At 40.8% G+C, this 23,256-nt stretch overlaps 1 protein-coding gene across 1 annotated transcript; it reads left to right on the plus strand.

The window, feature by feature from the left end:
* Window positions 1–2,925: 2,925 nt before the first annotated feature.
* Window positions 2,926–23,256, plus strand: fuss (SKI family transcriptional corepressor fussel). Its single transcript, XM_012494856.3, has 6 exons — window positions 2,926–3,022; window positions 3,359–3,660; window positions 4,428–5,020; window positions 6,227–6,549; window positions 21,414–21,543; window positions 23,150–23,256. The coding sequence occupies exons 1-6, from the start codon at window positions 2,927–2,929 to the stop codon at window positions 23,254–23,256; spliced, it is 1,551 nt and encodes a 516-aa protein (XP_012350310.2). The 5' UTR covers window position 2,926.

Consider the following 23,256-nt stretch of genomic DNA (forward strand, 5'->3'; position numbering starts at 1 on the left):
TCAGGATCAAGAAATGGAAAACAAGGCGAAGGGGTGGCGGAGGAGAGTTTGAGTTTGAGGAGGAGGAGGAGGGAGGAGGGCGGAGGAGAGGTCGAAGGTCGAGGGGTTGTGCAAGAACGGAAAGAGAGAGGGGTGTACGAAATGAGAGCACGATGTAGTCATAATGGAAGCGCAGAGATTTAACAAGGTTACAATGAACGAACGAGCGTAGCTAGCCTGGACCCTGTGAAGGCAGCAGCCGCCTCCAGGAGCCGGAGGATCGCAGATTGAATTGTAAAATAACCGAGAGGGGAACAATGCGCCTCGGTACAACATTGTGTTTGCATTTAAATAATCCGCGAGCCCGCGGGTACGCTTATCCTCGCGACTTCGTTCTACCCTCTTCGTTCCACACACCCCTCCCCCGTATCGTGTCCATTTGTCTCGCTCCATGCAACTCGCGCGGCGCTTATTTCCCCGTGGAAACGGGAAACGCAGCTTCCACCGCGTGCATCCTAGGGCAACGTGTGTGTGTGTGTATGTACGAGGGTAAATAGAGGAGAAGGAGAATTTTCACCGGCTTCGTTGTTTCGTTCTCGAGGAGGAGAAACTCTCGAGGTTCGAATAATAATTAGATCGGATCGGACGTTTTATTTCGTGAAAGAAGGCTTTGCCCTTCGAGCAAAGTTGCTTTTACTTACTAAAATAGTTGAAATCGTGAAAGCAAAAATTTAATGGTGTCTCGATATCGTTCAAAAATATTGTAATAACGATTGTCTACCCGTTATTCGAGCGATTTAATAATAAAGAATTAAACCGAGAGCAAAAATTTATACGAAATAATATTAATAACTCGATTGATAAATCTTTGAACGGGAACAACTCTGCTTGGCGAAACGGTAGAGGGGAAAAATTTGACCAAAAAATCGATCGCATCCAAAGAGATTCGTTTCGTTCGACGAAAACGAATCGAATCGAAGAACGAAAAAGGGAAGAAACGATCCCTCGAATCATCGCCGCTCAATTAGCTTAATGAACGGCGCATAAGTATGGTATAGAAACAAACAACGGCCGCGACCATTAGTAGAATGTTACGCGGCCGTTTCTAGTTTGTACTAATTGTAAGTAGCGAGTAATTAATGCGGTCGATTCGAGTCCGATCTGTCGAACCGCTGACCAACGGCATCCAACGGAGCCAATGTGGGGAGGAGGGGGGAGGGGAACGGGTAGGGTAGGTGCGGAGTAGACACGGGGATTGCAGGTGGGCCGCTTGCTACATAGTGGGGAGCAGAGAGAGAGAGAGAGAGGTGGCGCAAAGGAGGGGGTTGTTCCGGCTCGGCATTGTTTCACGGTGGATGAGAATTTAATTTGCACGACGGAGAGGGATAGTTGGAGGTGGAAGCTAGCAGGAAGGTGGAAAACCGAGAGAGAGAGAGAGAGAGAGAGGAAAAGAGATAGGAGTGGAAAAGGAGGAAGAGGGACGGAAGAGCGAAGGTGGAGGGTCGCTCCATGGGTGCTGCCTTGTTTAAGCGTGGGTGGGGGGTGTCAAATTGAATTACCCCCTGGTTTCACGGTCCCTGGGGACGTTTGCTGGAGCGCTGGTGCTTCTACGTCAAGGCTATACCATCCCGGGCTCGTTGTAGATGGGGTTTTATCCGCGTGCACACCGTTCCACGGTTTGTAGCGGTGCACGATGTACACGGGTGTACCTTCATGGAGGCGTTTTCAATTAAAATCAACACCGAGGGTTGCCTCGTATCCTCTCTCTGTCTCTTCTCCCTCTTCCATCGCCGTTCTGTCTCAGTTCTCTCGTTGGTTGGACGTCGTCTATCGATCACGCTATCTCTTTCTCTCGTAAAATCGTGTTCTCTCTTTTTTTTCTTTTCTCTCTCTTTGTCCCGTATGGGGTCGGCTCCTCTCTTTGTTATTGTATTTCCCGTTTCTTTCTTCTCTTTCGCTTTGTTTCCTGCTCTCTCTTTCTCTCCCTTTGATAGTTGCTTTGTTTCTGTTTCTTTTTTTATTGTCTTTCGTTTTTCGTTCTTTCCTCCTTTCCCTCCCCGCTACTGTCCCTCATGAAAAATTCACGAATCTCGCGAGTCTCGATGAAATCTTCTTGCCGCGTTAAACTAATGGAAGCTTGGTCCCGGAGCATTTATTTATCGGTATTTCGCCTCCCATCTTGCGAGACGTTCTTCTCTTCGTCTAAGAGGATAAAGAAGGCCGATTCTTTTTCTCTCTCCCTTTTGCCCGCTCCCCTCGTCGATTCACCCGCTTACCTTTTCCTTTCGCCACCGATTTCCCTCTCTCTCTCTCTCTCTCTCTCTTTTCGTGATGCGCGCGTCACCTTTGACGGGGGAGCGTCTGAAAGAGTTCAGAGTTCGATTGCAAATCACGCAAAATTGCTCGTTATTATATGTACAGAGTATAATAAACGTTCTGATAAAATTTTTATGAGATGTCATATCGGTCACGTGTAAAAGTTTGTTGTTTCACGAATGTATAAAAATAACGAAAAATCGAACGTTCGAAAATTGAATTTAATCAAACTTGAAACCCGTCCGCATGCTCGCGTGGCCGAAAGTTAATCGCTCTATAATGGAACGAGGTCGGCATTGGTTGTGTGCGTCGTTATTACGCATTGAACAGAGAGGAGCGTCCGAAGAAAAAACGCCCGAATCGAATTGAATATGCGTCTGTCTCGCGTTTGATTGACGAGTTTGATCGAGAGAGCGTGACAAGTATAATTGCAATGGGAGAATAGGAGAAAAGACGTTAGAGGCATTTCTTCTCTTGTGTGTCGAGGAACGAACTTGTGAAATTTTTCGAGAAATTTATTAATTCGTCGGGAGATGGGTTTGCGAGATGACGATGATGACGAGTGTCTGTTTGAAAATTGATCGTTATTTCTCGAATATTTTTCTTCTTTTTTTTTTTTTTTCGCAGTAGAATGGACGGGCCGGCGGTATTATCGATGCCGCCGATAACCGCGCCCCAAAAATCGGCACAATCGCCGCAGCCGCAGTCGCATTCGAAATCCAATCAGGTATCGTATGTGTTTTTTATTGTATATTACATGGGATTTTATTTAATTGTCCAACAGCGGATTATTCGCCAGGGTTTATTCTCCTTTATTTTAGAGAAGATGAAACGGTCAAATACGAGGAAAAAGAATAACATTATTCATCTCTGTTGTTTATAATCAACATTATACATTTTTAATTATCACGTACAATCGTATTCGACGTAGCTTTCCAGTTTGAGAATAATATCAATACGAATAATCCAGCTATGCTTTTTTTCGAAAAATAAGAAAGAAGAACAGGAAATATCTTAAAATAGCTGCACACCGAAAGACCATGTTGTGAACCTAAACCGTCAGGAGTTGCAGGTGGGCACCGTGTCCCTTTACGGAATTCACATCGTGTCGCTGGTGATCGAGGGCCAGGAGAGGCTGTGCCTGGCCCAGATCAGCAACACGTTGTTGAAGCAGTTCAGCTACAACGAGATCCACAACCGAAGGGTCGCGTTGGGCATCACCTGCGTGCAATGCACCCCCGTCCAGTTGGAAATCCTCCGCCGTGCCGGGGCCATGCCGGTCTCCTCGAGGAGATGCGGCATGATTACCCGAAGGGAAGCCGAGCGTCTCTGCAAATCGTTCCTCGGCGACAACGCGCCCCCCAGGTTGGTTAACCTTCATCCGCCTGTCCTCCAAAATTCTCGTGAAAGCAAAAAAAAAAAAAAAAAAAGAAATTCGAGGCTCTCAAGATTCAATTTCACAGACGTTAAACTGTAAAATGATTCGATCGAGGTATGAGTAGGAGATATTTCTAAATATTGGATTCATATTCGTGGCAATTTTCTCGAGTTGTTATTTTATTTCAACTTCAACCGGAACGTGGCATATCTTTGATTATTATGAGCGCATATATGCGCGCTGCAAAGACTCATCAATTCTCTTATTATCTTAAACTCGTTTCATCTGTAACCAGACATTTGTGATTGTTGCATATTGTAATATTATACTCGTGATGCGTGTGATGATCCATTAATAAAAATACTAGCTATGCATTTGACGAAAATTTTATGTCGTTCAAAGGCCGATGTTGCTTTATAATCGTTAAATTATTAAAATTACAAGTTTTAAAACTTTGACGAATATATTGGTATATATTGAAAAGAAAAAATCTGTTCGAATTCGTTTTGCAGTGGACAAAGTAATAGTAATTGGATTGTGTACTATAATGCCTTGGTACATCATCGATGAGATCCGTATTCAGTCCCTAGCATTTAACAATCAAAGGATTAATTTTAAAATTTTAAAAAACCAGTTTCGCCATTCTTTTCGATAATAATCTCCGTTATCACACGCACAACCGTATAAATAAACTTTGAAGACGCGATAATTCCAATAAATATTCGATCGAGACAAATTTCTTATCTGTTGAAAGATTACCCGAGGACTTCGCGTTCTCGGTGCACCACGAGTGCGCGTGGGGTTGCCGAGGCGCGTTCCTTCCGGCGCGTTACAACAGCTCCCGGGCCAAGTGCATAAAGTGCGCCTACTGCGGCCTCTTCTTCTCGCCGAACAAGTTCATCTTCCACTCGCACAGGATCGGCCCGTCGGACAAGTACGTGCAGCCGGACGCGGCCAACTTCAACTCGTGGCGGCGCCACATGAAACTGTCCGGCAACCCGCCGGACGAGGTGGTGCACGCGTGGGAGGACGTGAAGGCGATGTTCAACGGGGGGACAAGGAAACGATTGCTCAACAACCCGAACTCGAGGGAGTCGCCCAGCCCTGCCAAGCAGCCGAGATCCTCGCCCACCGCCCAGATGCCCACCCTCGTCCCCTCGCCCACCCATCCACGGGTGCCCCCGTTCCCGGAATTGCCTTTGCCGCTGTCCAGAAGCCTGGTCATGGACTACGTGTGGCATCAGCATCAGCAAGCCGCCGCCGTCGCCGCCGTCAAGACGCCCGGCTTTCCCTTCTCCCCCTACGCTCTGCCGTGGCTGGCCAAGAGGGGACCGGTCCTCTTTCCCGGTGAGTCCTCGCTTCTTCCAATATTTTTTACGAGTTTGTGAGATTGGAGCGTAGGCGAAAAGTTGCTTCAGCTTTCTTTCTTTCTTCGTCGATGCGTTATACAGGCTTTTTGAGTAGTTGGTTTATGAATAGTTTTTGAAATAAGGTAAAATAAGGATTGTGTGATTTTTTTTAAAGATCGATGAGATGTTTGATGATTTTTATGAAATTAGGGGGGGGGTGTAGATTAGGGAATCGCGGAGAATTTCTTTGTCGATGAATAGATTTTAGGGGAGATTGATTTTTCTTGAAAATCGATGAGATTTCGATAATTGAATATGAATCGAATAAGAAAGAAAAATAAGGTTGAACGAATTTTCGATTCACAATTAATGATAAATTTTCGCCCCCGAAAGCAAGGCATAAACGTAATTCACCTTCGGATATTTAATATCCACATAGTTTAGACGTTAATGTATAATAAAGCGGATTACGCGCGTTGCGAGCATAAATTATTTTATACATTGCGGAGGCGGGATTCATTAGTATAATTACAGGGGAAATATGAATGTGAAGAGTGCTATGTGAATATTATTAATCGGTGGAATAGTGACGAGCGTGTTGTGCGTGTAAAATAATGGTCTTTGATATAATAATTATTCATTATAAGGGGGCCCTACATTCCCCGCCATCGGGGAATCGATCAATCCCTGCACGCTATTTCGATTCGCAAACTTTATCGTTATTAATCGGTTAAAATTTATTTTAACTAATAGTAGGCAAAATTTTACCCGACCGACGTATATTAATTCGAGTGGCGTGCAAAAGTTACTCGGAACAAATTTTAGCCGTAAATGAACGCGCTATTTAGAGGATTAGCTTAACCGGAACAAATATCGTTAGTTAATGTTTCGAATTCATTGCACCCCCCCCCCCAGGATTATATCGAAAATATACATATATATATATGTGTTTATTCCCCAACAAAATTATAAAGTACGAATAAATAGACGAAACATTCTCGAAAGATTACAGAATAGATCTCCCCGTTTTTATCTTCGATTTTTCCTCTCGTTAAAAATTAACAGTCTAAAATTATATTTCCAAGAATTATTTTAGAAACGTTAAAAAAAATCTCCTCCCAATAATAATTATCGTTGGAATTTCTTTCCATCGACGCGATTAAATACTTGACCCGCCAATCAGCGGCCGATATCCGTTTTCCAGGTCCTCTACCACCGCCGATAAGCGGTTCCAGCCCCACGGAGCCGCTGATACCAACGGTGAACCCGTCCTTGCATCAATCCGCGTTCCGCCCCGTGATCCGTGGGCCGCCGATCGTGGAACCGGTCGGCCAGGAGCAACACCCCTCGGACACGTCTGTCTCCCACAAAGAGGATAACTCGGACGACGAAGTGGACATCGAGACGACCGAGGACGATTCGCCCCTCAACATCGCCCCGCAGAACCTTCATCATTCCGTCTCGAGTTCCGCAACCGGCGCGGGCCACAGCGACTCGCCCCAGTGCTGGAGCCCACCGAGAGAAACCGTAAGTGATATATTACTCTCTTCTTGCAATTAAACGATCCATGTTTATCATTTTAACCTTCTCCTCTAAGTAACTAAGTATGTCGCCATCCTACATTTTATAAATACGTATATATTTACATTATATATATATATATATATATATATACATTTCGAATATGAAAACGTTGTTAAATATAAATACACGAGTGCAAAGGGTTAAATTATCTTGTAATTATGTAAGGAAGAAGAAATGGAAGGTGTGTCGCATTAAAAATGATTTGGATAAAAGGGAGAGACGCTTTAAAGAAGAAAGAAAGAAAGTGTACGAGGAGCGTAATGCACGTTGAAGCGGGTTATTATTAATTAATCGAGGCTCCATTAATCCGATCGTGTAATGTTTCTCGAAGGACGCGCCACGTGTCCATTGTTGTCGCGCCCTTCGGCCGAAGTAACGAAGTTGCATCAAAGCTTCCATCCATTCGTTTTGCCATTATCACGAGCCGATAGGTCGGCAAACACTCGAGCGAGAAAAAAAACGTTTCCTCAAAACGTACGTTCGTAACAAACAAACGTAACAATAATCGCGCCCCAACTCGAATCTCGACACGTGGCCCGTCGAAAAAAATACACAACGTCGCCAAAAGAGAAGTTTCGTTGTGTTGTCTTTGGCCTGTTGGTCGATTAACATATATTGGAAGGAAATGGGCTATGTGGAGATGGAAGTCGGATTATTGTGTTATACTTGACCCCGATACATTTGAGAAAATAAATGTATTTTCATCGACAAACATCCACGTTCCGGAAAGTAATACATTAGAGCGTCAGCCATGATCCTTAATCATTGAGTAGTGAATAAACCTATATATTCTTGTCGTTCAATAACCGAGCGTGTTTATGTTGGGGAAAAAAAGCAGCTCCACCCGAGCGTTGCTCCCCCCCCCCCCCCCCCCTTCTGTAAACGAAAAACGAGATAACTTTGAGTTACGTGATACCTGGCAAACAAGTTTACAAACACGGGTTAATCGAATTAAACCGAGTTGTAAAAACATTAATTCACAATCGCAAAGAAATGTATACTTATTGTTATTATTATCATCATGGTCGATGTAATTAACAATAATTATACGCCTTAAATACTTTCTCTCCTCCCATCTTTCGACGGGCTACGAAATTGAATTGAGTTAAATAAAAATGAGGGAGGAGAAGATTGGTTATATCAAAATCATATATATATTCTTTGTGTAATAAGTTCTTTTTTGTTTTATCAATTTAATTGCTTTTTGAGAAGCGTACGAATTTAGGATATTGTTGCTTGAAGCTGATGCAATTGAAAAACTTAATTAGTTTTTGAAGAAGATTCCATCAAAATGAGAGGTGGTGGTTTCAAAAATTCAAGAAAACGAGAATCTTGAGAATGAGATCGAAATAACCCATATCAAAGATAAATCGAAAGGCGGAATATCTCCAATGACACAGTTTTTGAAAAGATCGGAGGATCAAATGTTGCGGCAAGTTTGGAAGCGTGCTTAAAGCTCGAAACGATAGAAATCCATTTTTGACGAGAAATGGATACTATACAATGGTCTGGACGCTGGTGAAAATCCTAATCGAAATCGAATCGTTACGTTCGTTGCTCTTTTTCGAAACAAGGAGATAATACCGTAACAGCAGATCATTAGTCGATGGACACAAAATGACAAAACTTGACCTTAATCGAAATATGAAATCTTAACCGCCAGATATTTCGATTGTCGCCATTTACAGTTGTTTTTAAAAAATATTCTTCGCCTTTCTAAAATCTCGGTGGAGTTTTATAAAAATGGAATGTCGATTGGAAAACGTCATTCAAGCCAATGGTTCGTTTTCAATGAAAATTAAAATTTCGAAAATTTCGAAAATATAAATCGTGACACGATCCAATATATATATATATATCAGGCGTTCAAGTAAGTTCTTTCTCCTTTTTTTCTGCGATCGTAACTTCTGATCGAATTCGTATTACTTCGTGAAAGAGCTCTTTCGTTTTTAAGAAACTTCCAGTTCTCTATGCAACGAGCGCGAGAAATGTTGAAGCTAGTTTAGAACACAAAAAAGTAGTTAAGATTTAAATTTGGAACTTTTAATTCAGAAAACGACGATCGTTCAAGCGAATCGATTGCAGAAAGATTACGAATCGCAAGAAACAATTTGCCAATCTTGTACCCGTTGATTTACATAATAAAATCTTGAATTTGGAAAAAATAAGGAGAAAGAACTTATATTTGAAAATGATGATTTCTTAATAAAAACACATCCTACGAATACACACGCGCTACTTTAATAATCAACAATATATTCGACTAAAATTTAATTTATCCATCCAAAATTACTGAAACTAATTAAAAACGCTCTCCCTGAAATCCTTCGAAATCCGAATTGAAACGAAATCATCGTCGTCGTGGCGAATTGACGATAGCTGGCAGCCAAGGACACAATAATTAATTTCCGGCACGCTCGATTCTTGGCCGCGGTACGACATGACGACCGGTGGTGGTGGTGGTGGTGGTGGTGGTGGTCGCGTGACACGGTTATGAACGCGGTCGTTCATTTAATTATATCGCCGGCATAAGTGTATATCCACATATTACGCTGTGAGCATATTACGTCCAGTCGATCGCGCGAGCCCGTTAGTTCGTATGGTTACGGAGTATTTACTGACACAATAATTATCGCAATTGACGGGGGCAGCCACACGAGCAGTCAGACCGCAGAGCAAATTCTAGGGACGTCGAGTAGTATTACGTGGCAGGAAACTCTCACACCCTCTTCGCCCTATCCTAGCCTCTCTATCGTTCTCTATTATCCCCTCCTCTCTCTCTCTGCCTCTCGATCCGTCTATCGTGTTTCTCTTTCTCTGGTATCTGGTGTCTTTCTTGGTGTCACGATTTAGATGGGTACGACGGTGGTGCATCGATGGTAACGAGCGGGCAATTCCTGTATCCCCCGATCATTAATATTAGGACGGAATTGAAAGGGAGTTGAGAGAGAGAGAGAGAGAGAGAGAGTTGCTTCCTTCGACTCGAGGTGTTTGAGGAACTGGAGGAACGACGAAGGGGAGGAAATAATAAAAACTGGAGTGATTGAGGTGGAAATTCTTTGGAAGGTGTCGAAAATTTGCTTTGCTTGATTAATATAGTAAGTATTTTAAAGATATATAATAATAATAAGTCAGGAAAATTAAATGTTTTTAAAGAATTTCAAGGATGAAAATTCGAGTGTTGAAATTTTACTCGAGCAAATAAAACGAAGAAGGAGCGATAAACCATTGGCAATAATTGTTTGAATAAACGAAGGATCGACGAGAGAAACGAAAGAAAGAAGCGACAGCCGGTCAAAAATTTGAAGATATTTCTTCGATGTAACAGCGTGTCGGAAAAATTACTATTAACTATGAACTTGAAAGAATACCAGGGATGAAAATTCGAGTGTTAAAATTTTACCCGATCGTCGTTAAATAAATCGCGTAAGATAAAACAAAGAAGGAGCGATTGGCGATAATTATCCGATAAGGGGTAAATGAAGGGGTCGATGAGGAGGAGAGAAACGAAAGAAAGGGAGGAAAAGACAGTGACAGACGTAGGATTCGAGCGGGATAAGCCATCCGGATTGCCAGCCAGCTTTTCAATTCCCCCTTGTTGGTGAACGCGTCGAGTGGGACGGATCCGTACTTTGTGAACAGACTCGCCAAAATCTCTCTCTCTCTCTCTCTCTCTCCCCCTCTTCCTCATCTCGACGACATCGAGGCTGTGCACACGTACACGTATCTATCCATAGATATCCGCGACGAAGGGACAAGAGGAAGTGGAAAACCCAGTTACTGCAACCAAGCGACACAGAGTCGGGGGCCACAAGTGTATCGCGGTAACTAAGTAATCCCCGAACGTTATTTGCAGTTATTTCTCGGTTGGACGGGTGGGCCGAGGAAAGGAAAGGAAAGGAATTTGGCGGGGATTTGGTATTTTCATTTTCGCCGCGCATCTGTGGTTGTCCAAACGTTACCCTCCCTACCCCCGACACATCCGTCGACCCAACCTTTCCTTTCCATTCCTATTTCTTTCTAAAGTTTTCAACACAAGGCGATCAAAAATCGAAGGAAGGGTCCCTCTGTCGATTTTTTTAATAAATATATAATGTCGAAAAGAATATCCTGGATAGTGAAAAAATGTAACATAGAAGAAAAATGGAAGAATCGTGGAAAATCGTACTTTTTCCCTTCATCTTTTCGAATCGATTTTTCGAAATGTCGAAATATATATTTAAGCTCGACTAGATATATAGAATACTCTCTTCTCTCGAGGATATGTGGGTTTACGACGTCGAGGCGAAATGTTACCGGGTTAACTTTTTCAAAGATACAATCGTGAACAGAGAGCGTTGCTAACGTTGCGATTTAATCACAGAGCCTCCCGAAGGGTTCTGCCAAGGGACACGAAAGGTCGGATGTTGGCATTTCGCGTCAAGCGAAGGGTGGAGAAACTTTAACTTAAAAATGCCAGCTGGACCTTAAATGATCGATTAATTAACGAGAATGTCTTTTGCGATAACAGCGCGATCGTTCATCCTCCATATTTTTATCTTTATAAAAAGAAACCACGGGAAGAGATAGAAACCACGAGGAAGATTCCATTCTTCCTCTTCTCTTAAAAGAGCACCTTAAAATCGAGCATTTCGCCCGCGGAAAAAGTCTGAAAGAAGTATAATTTCTCGCTCCCTCCCCTTCCCATCCCTCCTTCGAAAATCTAATGGCTCTCCAGACGGTCGAAGCGCAATTAAAAGTTGCGGTCGAAACTAACTAAACCAGTCGGAGTTTGATTTAAACGTTTTCCCGGCCCCCTTCTTCCTCCCCTCCCCTCTCTACGTGACGCCGTTTAATTGCATTTAAATGGATGTTGGAGGAGAGGTCGACTGTCTTCTTCGGCGGGACGCGAGGAGAAGAAGGATGACACGAGACGAGACGAGGCGAGACGGGAGGATGTGCTCGTCGTTAATCACGATCGACCGGGGGAAAAAAAAAAGAAAAGGATCTTAATTGACCAGAGGAATTGAACGTCGCGGACCTGATAATCGCCTCGTCCTTATTTCCTGAGCTGGTGCGCTCGAATACATCAAACGTTTCCCCTCGGTTTTATCCGTCATTACCGTCTCAATGGCCGCAGAAAGAAATTTGCGCTTTCGTTTCAGAGCGTTCGCATCTTTCTCGAAAAGGGACTCTTCTTCTTCTTTTTTTTTTTTTCACCCCTTAATTATCGACTTTTTACCCGAAAAAAGAAGAATATCCGGTTGGAATCCAATTTTAACTCTCGTTCAGGGATCAAAGTCTTAGGTTAGCGATCGTTGACGAATGCTTTTGAACGAAATTGCGCGCGTTTCAAGTGTATTTTTCTCGAAACCGGTTTTTTTTTTTCGTTAATTATCGATAACTACCGCTCGAGGATGAGAATCGTCGATAACTGTTCGGAATCCGATGTTAAACCGATCTTGCAGATGAGTGCTGTTTCGATAATTGCGAACGGAAGAGCTATTCCTCCAATCCTTGGAATATTGTCGATCTCTTTGTCTCAATTGTTCGTTTACTACGAATAATATTTATAACGCACTCTTTGTAACGTGTAGTTGCTAAATAGAGATTGGAAAAATTAAGAAAATAATTCTGAAACGGTTAGAAAAGAAATAAGTTCCGAAACGATTCCTTACTTTATTTATCAACCAATTGACCAAAAAAAAAAAAAAAAAAAAAAAGACTCGCCAGACTCGATGTCAAACAAAGAGAAGTGAAAAATTTTCAAACGAAAAAAAATCAGAGATGGATGAAATTCCATCGAAGAATCACTTTGGATGTATATCGTAAATCGTGGTTATTAAAAAATTACTCGGCAGCATCGTTTTCGCGGAACGAGTTATATCGTTTTAATGCGATTTGCGCGAGATGCCCGGTGGAGAAATGTCATCGTAGGATGAAATGAAGCTCCGCTATGGAAGTCGTGGGCGGTGACTGTTGATTTAATTATAATCGTCAGCTCCGCCCAGCACCCTCGAATTCGACCCAACTTCTGTCCTTTATTTTCCCCTCTCCTCTCCTCCGTCTCTCTCTCTCTCTCTCTCCCTTCGTACCTTTTCTTCCCCTTTCCGTCTATTCGATATTTTACATCTGTGTAGATAGGCATTAAAGGTATGGATAAGGAAGTATTTAAAGATGTTGAAAAATGATGCAATTTTGTAGTTTCAGAAAAGGCTTCTTCTGGATTCTAGATACAGAAAAATTCCGATTTTTGATAAAAATTCGATTCGAAAGAGGTTATTTCTAACGTTTAATCTTTTTCTTTTTTTTGATGAAATTATTTGAAAAAGGGGGTTTAATTAAATTTTGCGTGTATCGTAATTTTTAAACAAATATTTTTTTGTTCATAACTAATAATGAATTAATAGAAAGCACTTTTATTCCGAATTAAATTAATCGAGGGATGGGGGTGATTTTAAAAATTTCGTGGGAGAAATAATAATAAGGGATAACATTTTTTTTTTTTTTTTTTTCAATGAATCGAAATCTCATTTTGGACGAATCTATGCGTTCTCTTTCTTTTTTTTTTTTTTTTTTTTTTTTTTTAATTTTACGTTCCACTAGGTTTGAATCGACTCAAAATTGGCGATCGGTATGTAAAAAACACAGGGGCAGTGCTGTGTATCGAACACTGGCGGCCAAAATAAATGACCGCGTTTGGGGAGGAGGGCATCGATGAAAAGGCGACGAAATTTTGGTGCATCGAGGATGAAACTCGTTAACCCCGGTGCTGTGTTCACAGTACAGCTGTCTGAATAAGAGGGTTTTATAGGGGAAAAATTATTTCATAACTCGCACGCGAAATTGAGAATCTACAAATAATGTTACGCCACGATAAGCGACTATGTATTTCATATGTATATATTGCATTTACCTACACGCACGCCCATTTGTCCAGATTGATATGTATTCTCCCCCCTGCAGATATATAAAATTATCACGCGTCGAGTATATTTCTTGTCCGAAGAAATGTTATCTTCCACTCGATAATTGTAATTTTTGTTTTTCCACGGATGAGAGAGGAATAGATTTCGACTGCAACTTTCCATTCGATATCGTCGATCGAACGAAAAGTAAATCGATCGAAGTTGTATTTTAATCGATAACAAAAAAAGAAAGAAATTGGTACAAAGCAAATATATCCAAGTTTCCAGGAACGATAAAAATCATGAACCTGAAACACCCATAATAAATTACTTAGGCACGTTAAGAGCGACGAGTTAATCGGCACAAAACGTGTCACCAACGATCATTTTTCATGGGAATAATAAGTTGGTCGTGACAGATCTGTCGTCACGTTGTACGAGCCTCTATTAAAAGTAAGAACGAATTATAACCCGCTTATGTTGAATCTACTTTTCAAGAGAATGTATTCTCGATTTCAAAATTTGTTTTATAGCAAGACCAAGAGCACAGGGAAACTCGAACAAATAAAAATAGACTTTCTAAATTGATCGATCGACTGGAAAAACTAATGTATAATTATAACTTGGAAAAATTTCTGCAAAATTTAAACCTCAAATTCCACTACTTTTTCCATCCGAGAGGATCCATTTTGGGGGGGGAGGAGGGGAAATTGGCGCGAAATTAAGAGATTCCTCCTTCAAAAAAAAAGAAAAAAAATGAAATAACAGAGACGCAACGAGAGAGGATCCCCCCTCCAGTGGCGGGGGCAGATCGGGCGAACAACTCGGCCCTCGAATAAAGCCGACATTATATAGGCAGCATAATCAATTCCCCGGCATAATTCCGCAACACGGTATGAATTTGGTCAAGATCGGCCGACCGGAAGCGATTCGACTAACACGATTGCGTACCAACTTTGCACGCGACGAGTGGCTCGCATCCGCCCGATCCGAAACTCGTACAAATCTCACTTACATCCCATTATTTTAACCCCCTGGAGAGAAAGATCGCCCCCGCGATATATCCGCTCTCTTCGTTCCTCTTCTCTTTTCCTCTCTCTCTCTCTCTCTCTCTCTCTTTCTCTTTGGAAATTGGAAATAATACACGTTACGATACGATGTTATTATCAATATTTTATACTTCGTTTATGATTCGATTATCGTTGGCCTATGCTGGTCGAGTAAAATTATCGTTACTTTTGATCCGAAATCGTTGCGAATTGCATCTCCCTTTTCCGAAATTACGAAAAGAAAGAAAGAAAGGAAGAAAAAAAAGAAAAAAAAAAGGAAAACGAAACTTTCTCTGATCTGATCATCTGATATAAACATCTCGCAAACAAATCTCGCGTCGAGCCACAAATACATCCTTCGCTTCGAATCATCCGGTGAAACGAGTGAAAAAAACCAAAAACAGTCGGGCGAAAAAACAAAGGACCCATTCGAAAAGCGCTCGAGGATCGAGTGCACAACTCCCTTCCCCCGAGGCCAGTTTCCCCAGTTTCTATCAATTAAACCCTTCGAATCTAGATGAGAATTTAATCGGTCACCCTTCGCTCTCCTGAAACGCAGAAAAAAAAGAAAAAAAAAACAAACCTCCTCCTCTTTGTAACGCGCGCACGCGACTCGATTGCGCGACAATCGGTTCACGATCGAGGAAAAAAAAAAACCTCCAATATATATATATATATATATATATATACATATACATACACACACACACACACACATATCCATATCGGTGGAAACTTTTGCCATTTACACGGGAGGGGAGGGGGAGGGGGAGGGATGGAGGGAAGGGGAGTTAAAAAAAAATCCATCCCTGTACAGGAACACGAGCAACCAATGCGGCAATCGGGGTAGACCAGGAGGAGGACGAGAGAGAGAGAGGGGGGGATGTTGGCGCACGCTACGATTGTTTCTCCGTAATCCTTTATTGGATCAACGGGGCTGAAACAATTGAGCGAGCCATAACGCGAGGATGGGCTCGACGGTGGTGCAGAGAAAGGAGAGGGGGAGGCGGACGAGAGAGCGTGTCGGGTTTTCGGTCTGGCGATGCCGAAGGCAAAGGGGGTGGAGGTGGATTGGAAGGGGGGAGAGGTGATGGTAGGGATGGCATAAGCGGGCCCCCAGGATGCGATGATGGGGGCGGGAAAGGATTTCTACCTACTTTGCTCCGGCTGAACGGAGTTACAAATGGGAGAACGCGGAACTCATCCGCGAGAAGGGGATTCCCCGCGTGTTTTCGCCGTTCTCCACTGTCTCGCCGTAGCCAGCCACGGATGGGGATCGCCACCCATGTATATCTCGTCCTGATTCCTCGCGACGATTCCTTTTTTCCCCCGTTTTCTTTTTTTTCTTTCTTTCTTTCTTTCCGTTTTCTCCGATTCGTTCGCGATACGTGACAATTACTACTAGCGCCGCTTGCGGAGGAAATCGATAATTGTCCGAGGGATTACACGTGTATGCGTGATGTTTGAACGGAAAAATTATAGGATCAAATTTATTTCTCAAGAATTTTGCATCTGGTTGAACGAATTATATCCGCTCGTACAAGTATTTAACGTAATTAATCTGTAAATGGTAATAAATAAAGTACGTGCAATGAATATCTTTTATCAAATCCCACGCTTCCTACGTGTCCAATCTTTCTCTCGCATCCTTTTCGCATTTTATGTGCGAAGGCAACAGCATCACGTATATCGATATAATACGATAACTGGGCTACGAGGAAGGAACGAGATTAGTGGCGCGGATTTTGGCGAGCAATTGTGTACATTTTTTCTATCCTCCGCTTCGTCCATCATTAGGACGATTTATCACGGAGCGAGAAGTTTTAGGAGCGAGAACGTGGAGGAAAGTTGGAGAAAAATCGGAAACGTTCGTCGCTCTACCGCGAGCATCTTCTCTTCCGGTGATAAAACGGAGTTATTTATCTTTCCTCCGCACGTGAAAGGAATTCCAAAGGGAGAGGAGATATCGGATTATTTTATACACACGTTTAGAATTGGCTCGACTGTTTAATTTCAACGTTTTCGAGAAAAGACTCGAGTGATCTCGGGAATAAAGGAACAAACGCAAATCAATCAATCAACTAGATAGCTTTTCCATCTCAAAGACATTCAACGGAAACCTCAATTTCGATGTTTTCGATGTTTCGTCGCAAATCTTTGCAAATTACACGAACAATCGATTCCCTTTTTACGGTGTAAAAAAAAAAAAAAATGAAAAAAACGATGCTCCGACCGATCGTTTCGCTTTGTTATGGAGCATATGGGGTTGATATCCATAGTTCACCCGTAACGAATCGATCTGTCAAGGAGAGCAAGTTCACCGTTCGGTTTGGCCGGCCGGGTTGCGAACGAGGTTGCACGGATGTTACGAGGAACATATGTGCCGATTGTGCAAGGATGCATAAGGGTATAATATCTTGTACACCCTTGGAACACCTGCCATCTACGCCGTGTACTCGAACCCGTGTGTATTATATACACTTCTCATCGATCGGCCGAGCATCGATGGTATCGTTACGTTGCTTCGCCGCAATTATATGCGAGCCTGGTTCATAAATAACGAAAGCGAAAAATTCATAAATTGGCCGAGCAATGTGAATAAGTAAATATGTTTAAATATTAGATGCGCAAATGCGATAATTTAAATGGAATAAAGAATTATACAGAGATTGAGCGATTTCGCGTCGCGTGATCGTAACGTGGAAAACCAGGTTTACTGCTTATCTTCATCCAATGAAGATAAATCGAAATCAAACATTTATTTTATAATAATAATACGCACGTTGAAACGATTGAATTATGCCATGATATATTTCTTTTTATCGTAACAATATTAATTTAACTATTCCGTGCAAAAAGATCCCTCTTCCCCTCGGTTAAGCCTTTTTAATTCCATTATTTTGCGATATAATGGGCCGTGACGAGCCGATAAAATTTTCATGGTGTTTGGGATTTCGAGTAATTACGTTTTGTGTACAGAGGAGCTTGACAAGACGCGGGGCGCAAGAGGGTCGATTTATCTATTGTGAAATAATTCAACGAGTCGAGCCATTATCAAAGGGTAGATTTTAATCGATACCTTCCCGGTTTCGTGATTAAAAAAAATTGAAACGATTATAAAAAATCAATGATTTCGGAATCTCCAAAATTTTGACGTAATAAATTTGGAAGCGTAAATGCGTGTAATCGGCTACATGGCTTCGATCGAAGTCACGTTTACGTGACAATGTAATCGTCCCACTTGAATATTTCATTGGAGGGTGGTCGAGGCGTTACGCCTCGCAATCGGACTCGTATCTCGGATCGTGCATCTCCGCGATTACCCCGAGAGTCCACTTAAAACGCGTCATTCTCTCCCAAAATTATGATTTCTCGATTCTACGCGTTCCAAAAATCTAATTTCCAAACGTATCGTGACACGATACGTTTATCGTAGATAAGTGATGTTGAATTATTGAAACTATCGAAAATCTATACACAATACGCAATAATTCTGATCTGACTTTGTATGTCTATTTGTGAGCAAAGGTGAAAAGATTAAGAATTTCATGTTAAGTTAAATGATTGAATAAGGATTTGTCTGTTACTAGATATTATAATTGATCCACAGTTATCTGATGCTTTGAACTATAAATTATTTCAATAACTTTTCTTAACTATTCTTAACTATTCAATTATTAAATTTTATATCCATTTATGTTTGTTAGAATTGTGTTTGGGTTGCTCGGAAAGTAATTTCGTTTTTTCACACGAGTGTCGCTAGTTGTTTATCCAGCCGACTTCATTCTAAATTGAGTTGTTATTGTATATTTCGAGAGTTTCATGATTTGTAAGAAAAAATTCGTTTGATTCTGTGCGTGATAACAAAAGGAGTATATTTTATTGCCACCGAAAAGATAAGAATGTTGTTCATAACGCGGGGAAAAAGTATGTTAACAGTGCGCCAAAAAACTTCAAAATTTCGTTTCGACAATTTCAACATTAAATGCGCCACGTTCTGGAAGATCGGTTGAAGCTGATCAAGATGTCGAATTCAATATGAAAAAACTTTGAAAACCTTGAATGTATCTGCATTACTGCAAAAATTATAAACAAATTTTGCAAATAAAAATTTTGTAAATGAAATATCTTTAAAGATCTCAAACTTATCTTCATTTTTTTTTTTTAACTATAAATTTTTACGATTTTCAATATTTAGCTCAAATCTTATTTTGTTGCCGCTTCATGCGAGATTTGGGTTTAGCAGTAGTATAGGACGGTAACCGGTCAGACACGAGGCAGGGAAAGCCAGACTCTCGCTTGAAAGATTAATATTTATTTGTGCATAGGAATATTAACATCTTATTTTATTTAAATGGGGAAAAAAGAAGGTACGATTAATATTCAAAGTTAGATAGATAGCTGAAATTATATATACAGCAGGTTTGCTCGTAACGCAATTAGTCATCGATTTTTGCGATAAGATTCAATGATTAAATCAATTCTATGAAGCGAGCGCCGCGTGACGGGCATTATTTAAAAATTGGCGTACGTTTCTGACTTTCGTGACGTAGGAATAACGAAAAGTAAGAATACGACACGCGAGAATGCATTTTTTAAAAGGGTTCAAGTGTTTGCGCTAAACACGAATTGTTATTTCATTTATTTCGTTTGTAAACGTGGACGAATTAAAATCGCGTTAAAAATTACTTGTGTTCGAAGACCAAAGATTTCTTTTTTAATACAATAAAATAAATAAATGGATTAATTATTCGACAGTGTAATCAAATTGCAAGGAACCGAATTGAATTTGAAAAAATAATTATTTTATCATTATTTAAATCGATATATATATATATATGTATATGTATATATTGCAAAATGCTAAAATGAAATAACAAAAGAAAATGATTAAAAGCACGCCGGCTCGCGAAATATTATAGAGAACGGACAATCGCAATTTTAATTGCAATTAATATTTATAATATTTCTGAATGCTTGAATCTCTCTCTTGTGCGTATCATAAAAATAATGAAATATTGATTTATCTTTACGATACAGCTGCATTAAACGAAGATCGTAAAATTGCAGCGGAAAACGATAAAATTCATGACGACGAATATTAAAAGCTTTAAATGTGCATCGGGGGAAACAGTATAATCAATTAATTTTAATCAGTTAATATAATATTTCACATTTGTTGTTCCTCTTTTATGGAATAAAAGATTAATAATAATACAGCTCCACTATAATACAGAATAACTGATAACATTGTCGAAATAAAACGTGTAATTTCAACCACTCGACGTTTATTAACTGTTGCTTTCCAATTTTTGCCTTCGCTTCGTGAAAACATTTAAATTGTTATATTTTATATTTTCCATCCCTCCTGTCACGCGGATAACAACGGATCCCCTCTTGTCGCGCAGAATTATGCGTGGAATTAATCACAAGCATGGCGGATTAATTCAACTAACCTTAAAAAATCAGTAATAAATATTTACTAAGAAAATAATGGAGGCTAGACTTTATTTTCGATTGTTTTCTTCTCGTGTCTTCTTCTCTCTTCTTTGTCCTCTCTTTTCTGTTCAGCAAGATGAACTTGGAACTTTTAATTCGGCCATCGCATCAAATTTCTATTCCACTTCAATTCAATAAGAGCAAGACAAGGGGCAGAACCTTATTTTGATTTTCAATCCTCTTGCTCTCTCAACTTAAAACTTCGATTAAGTTATATTAAATTTCTTCGATTCCTCTGTTTCACAAGTCCCACGATTCAAGTCCCAAATTTTAAAGACTCTTTATCCTCTTTCTCCTTCGCTCACTGTTTTTTTTTTTTTATGTTCACATTTAAAGAGCAAAGGAAAACTTAAAACTTCGATAAGTTTCAATTGTTCGCAAGAACACAATTCAAGTGCGAAATTTTAAGGATTCTCTATCCTCTTTCTCCTTCGCTCGCTGTCTTTTTTCCTATGCTCACATTTAAAGAGCAAAAGAAACTCGAAACTTGTGATAAGTTTCGATTGCTTTTCAAGAAAAACAAATTTTAACGACGAAATTCTTCTAAATTCAATTCGAAAGAAACTTGGAACTTTGATTAAATCGTATACAAATTTTCCAACTCCTCGATGTTCGAGATCTCGAGTTTTGACGATGGGAGAGAAAGAATTCATCGACTTCCGGTAGCGGGAACAATTCACGCGGATCGATCGATGGCGAGCCGAGGGGGTTAAATTAATTTAAGTAATTTGACGATCGCTATCGGCGGAAACATTAAATAAAGTAGCAGCGTTGTACAGGTAGCCGCGTTTAGATTATAGATCGGTTTGCCGATCGAGTAAACCGACGTTGGTCACAACAACATCGACATGGATTGTGGCCATCGTTGCATAACTGAGTGGTCGTTCATGATGATTGGATGGCCGTCCTTTTATTCCATTTAGCCACTTGTCATTAACAGTGGAAGGAAAAAGTACCGCATCGACACGCATAACGTTCATACATCGTGTTAACAGCGTTCGTCCATTCCTCCTCGACTCGGTTACACTACGAGCGTAATGGTGTAACGGTTAAACCCTTTCACGATGGGAAGATAAATGATGTACGGAGGAAAATATTAGATCGTGTAATAAATTCGTCCTCTTTGGAGGATTGGAAAGGATTATGTAGGATTGTTGAAAAGAAAAAAGCGCTTTGTTGCCAAACCTTTGTCGTTTGATTAGCAAAAAGAATGCGCTTAACCGATTAGATTGAAGGCATCTTGCTTAAATCTAGAGAAAGATTCGTTATAAATGTACGTTTCAACGTCGCTTCGTAAAATTCTCTCGACGAAAAATCGTTAAAATCGAAGAATCAAACATTTGTATACGAATCTGATATAATTTTGTTTCAGGAACGAGAGGCTGAAAAGATAGCGGAGGAGGCGGCAGCTATGCGCGACGTTAAACCGGAACTTCAACCCGCAAGAAGTCCCGACACCTGGCAGGGAAACAACTTCTATCGACATCTGAATGCAATAAAAAGTACGTAACGTACGTGTAAACAAACAGATAACGAATTCGTGTTCAGAACTGGTCAGAATGAAGGATTTACTCGAGTCTGGAAGCAAAAAGTTTCCTTTTTCTTTTTTCCACGATACAACTTTGTAACTTTTATCGGCCAAGTTTCAAGTGGCGCTGCCGTCGCTTTCCTTTTCCCCCCGAAACGTACGAAACTCGAGTTTGTTGAAATATTTTGTTGGATATTTTCAAAGAAAAAAAGAAAAGCAACAAATAACAACAAACGTCCCTCCACCACTTTTCAATCTGTTCTTCTGATATTTGGTTAATATCAGAATTGGTAATTAGCGGGGCACGAGAGTGGTCGAGGAGAAGGTCGTGAGATTAAATTAATTAGAGTAATTAGTCGCGAGCGGAGTGTTAACTGTGAGAGCGAAGGGTTGCCTCGAATATCAGACGCGGGGGTGGATCTTGGAGTCGGTAATAACGGAAAAGGGGTTGCGGGCGAAACTCCTCTCCCGGCGAGGAGGCGTGATTTCCGATGACGCTTGCGCGCTCCCGTCCCAGCAATTCAAGTATGGCCCGTACGGAACGTTGCACCCAACTTTAATTTTCCATTCCTTGTCCCCGAGTTATTTCAACCCCGAATCTCTAAATATTAGAACATTAGGTTTTGCTCGAATTTCTGCGGTGGAAAATTAAAAACTTTATGTAGCTCGTTTATAATATATCCAACGAACGACAGGATGACAGGGCGAAAGGTTTTGTGAATGAAATTAAATTAGATCGAGTTTTGTCTCGAAGGTTTTCGATCGATGTTGTACACAACAACCGAAGCGAAGAAATTCGAATTGGATAAATTGTTGAAATTATTTATTTCTATTGTTCATTTCTTAACCACGATATGCTAATTTGTAAATACAGGGAAATGTTTTAACTAAAATTTTAGGAATAACACGAATGAAAAGATGTTTCGAGGATTTCGACTTGCGCTTAGGATCACTTGCGCGAAAATACGGGTAATATCGTCGTTGGAGCATGAATAGAGGGCATATTGAAAACAGCCATAAGCTGAAAATAACGAGATAACGAGGTGTTGTTCTCCTTTCATCGGGAAAAAACATCTCTTTACATTTTCCCGAATATCTAATTGTTATTCATTCGTATAATTGTCACACACGTTCTAGCGCCGCATTAAATTCCTTCAATTCCTTATTAATTTTCGAGAAAGGAATTTCGCCTAATTTCGCCTAAAAATTATTACTCATTGTTTGCGTAATTATGTTCGAGCGTATATCCAATTTTTATCACGCGACTAATCTCCATCCATCAAATTCCTCTCGATGGGGAAAGAAAAGAGAAAAAGAGAAAGAGAGAGAGAGGGAAAAAAGAAAAATCACCACCAATCGATATCAACCGAACCGAACCGATCGAACGAGCTCACCTTTAATCGGACACAACCGTGCTCGAATAACTTTTCAATTTCACCCGTGCACGCGGTTCATTACCCATTCAATTTAAATGAATAAATGAAACCAAGGGAGGGGGGATTTTTCCGATTTTCTTTGTTTCCTTTGAATATTCCCACGGGAGGGAATTTTGTTAATTTTCAACAATGCAATGATTGCAGGCGCGGAGCAGGCCGAGAGGACGGGCACGACGGATTGTTCCGCCTGCCATCCTCCGCGAGGAATATTTTACAGCCAGATTCATAGCCCGTCTGCGCCCACTAATTAA

This window comes from Apis florea, unplaced genomic scaffold (genome assembly GCF_048593485.1).
Source record: "Apis florea isolate Af1SG1 unplaced genomic scaffold, ASM4859348v1 contig_3496_pilon, whole genome shotgun sequence".
Taxonomy (NCBI): domain Eukaryota; kingdom Metazoa; phylum Arthropoda; class Insecta; order Hymenoptera; family Apidae; genus Apis; species Apis florea.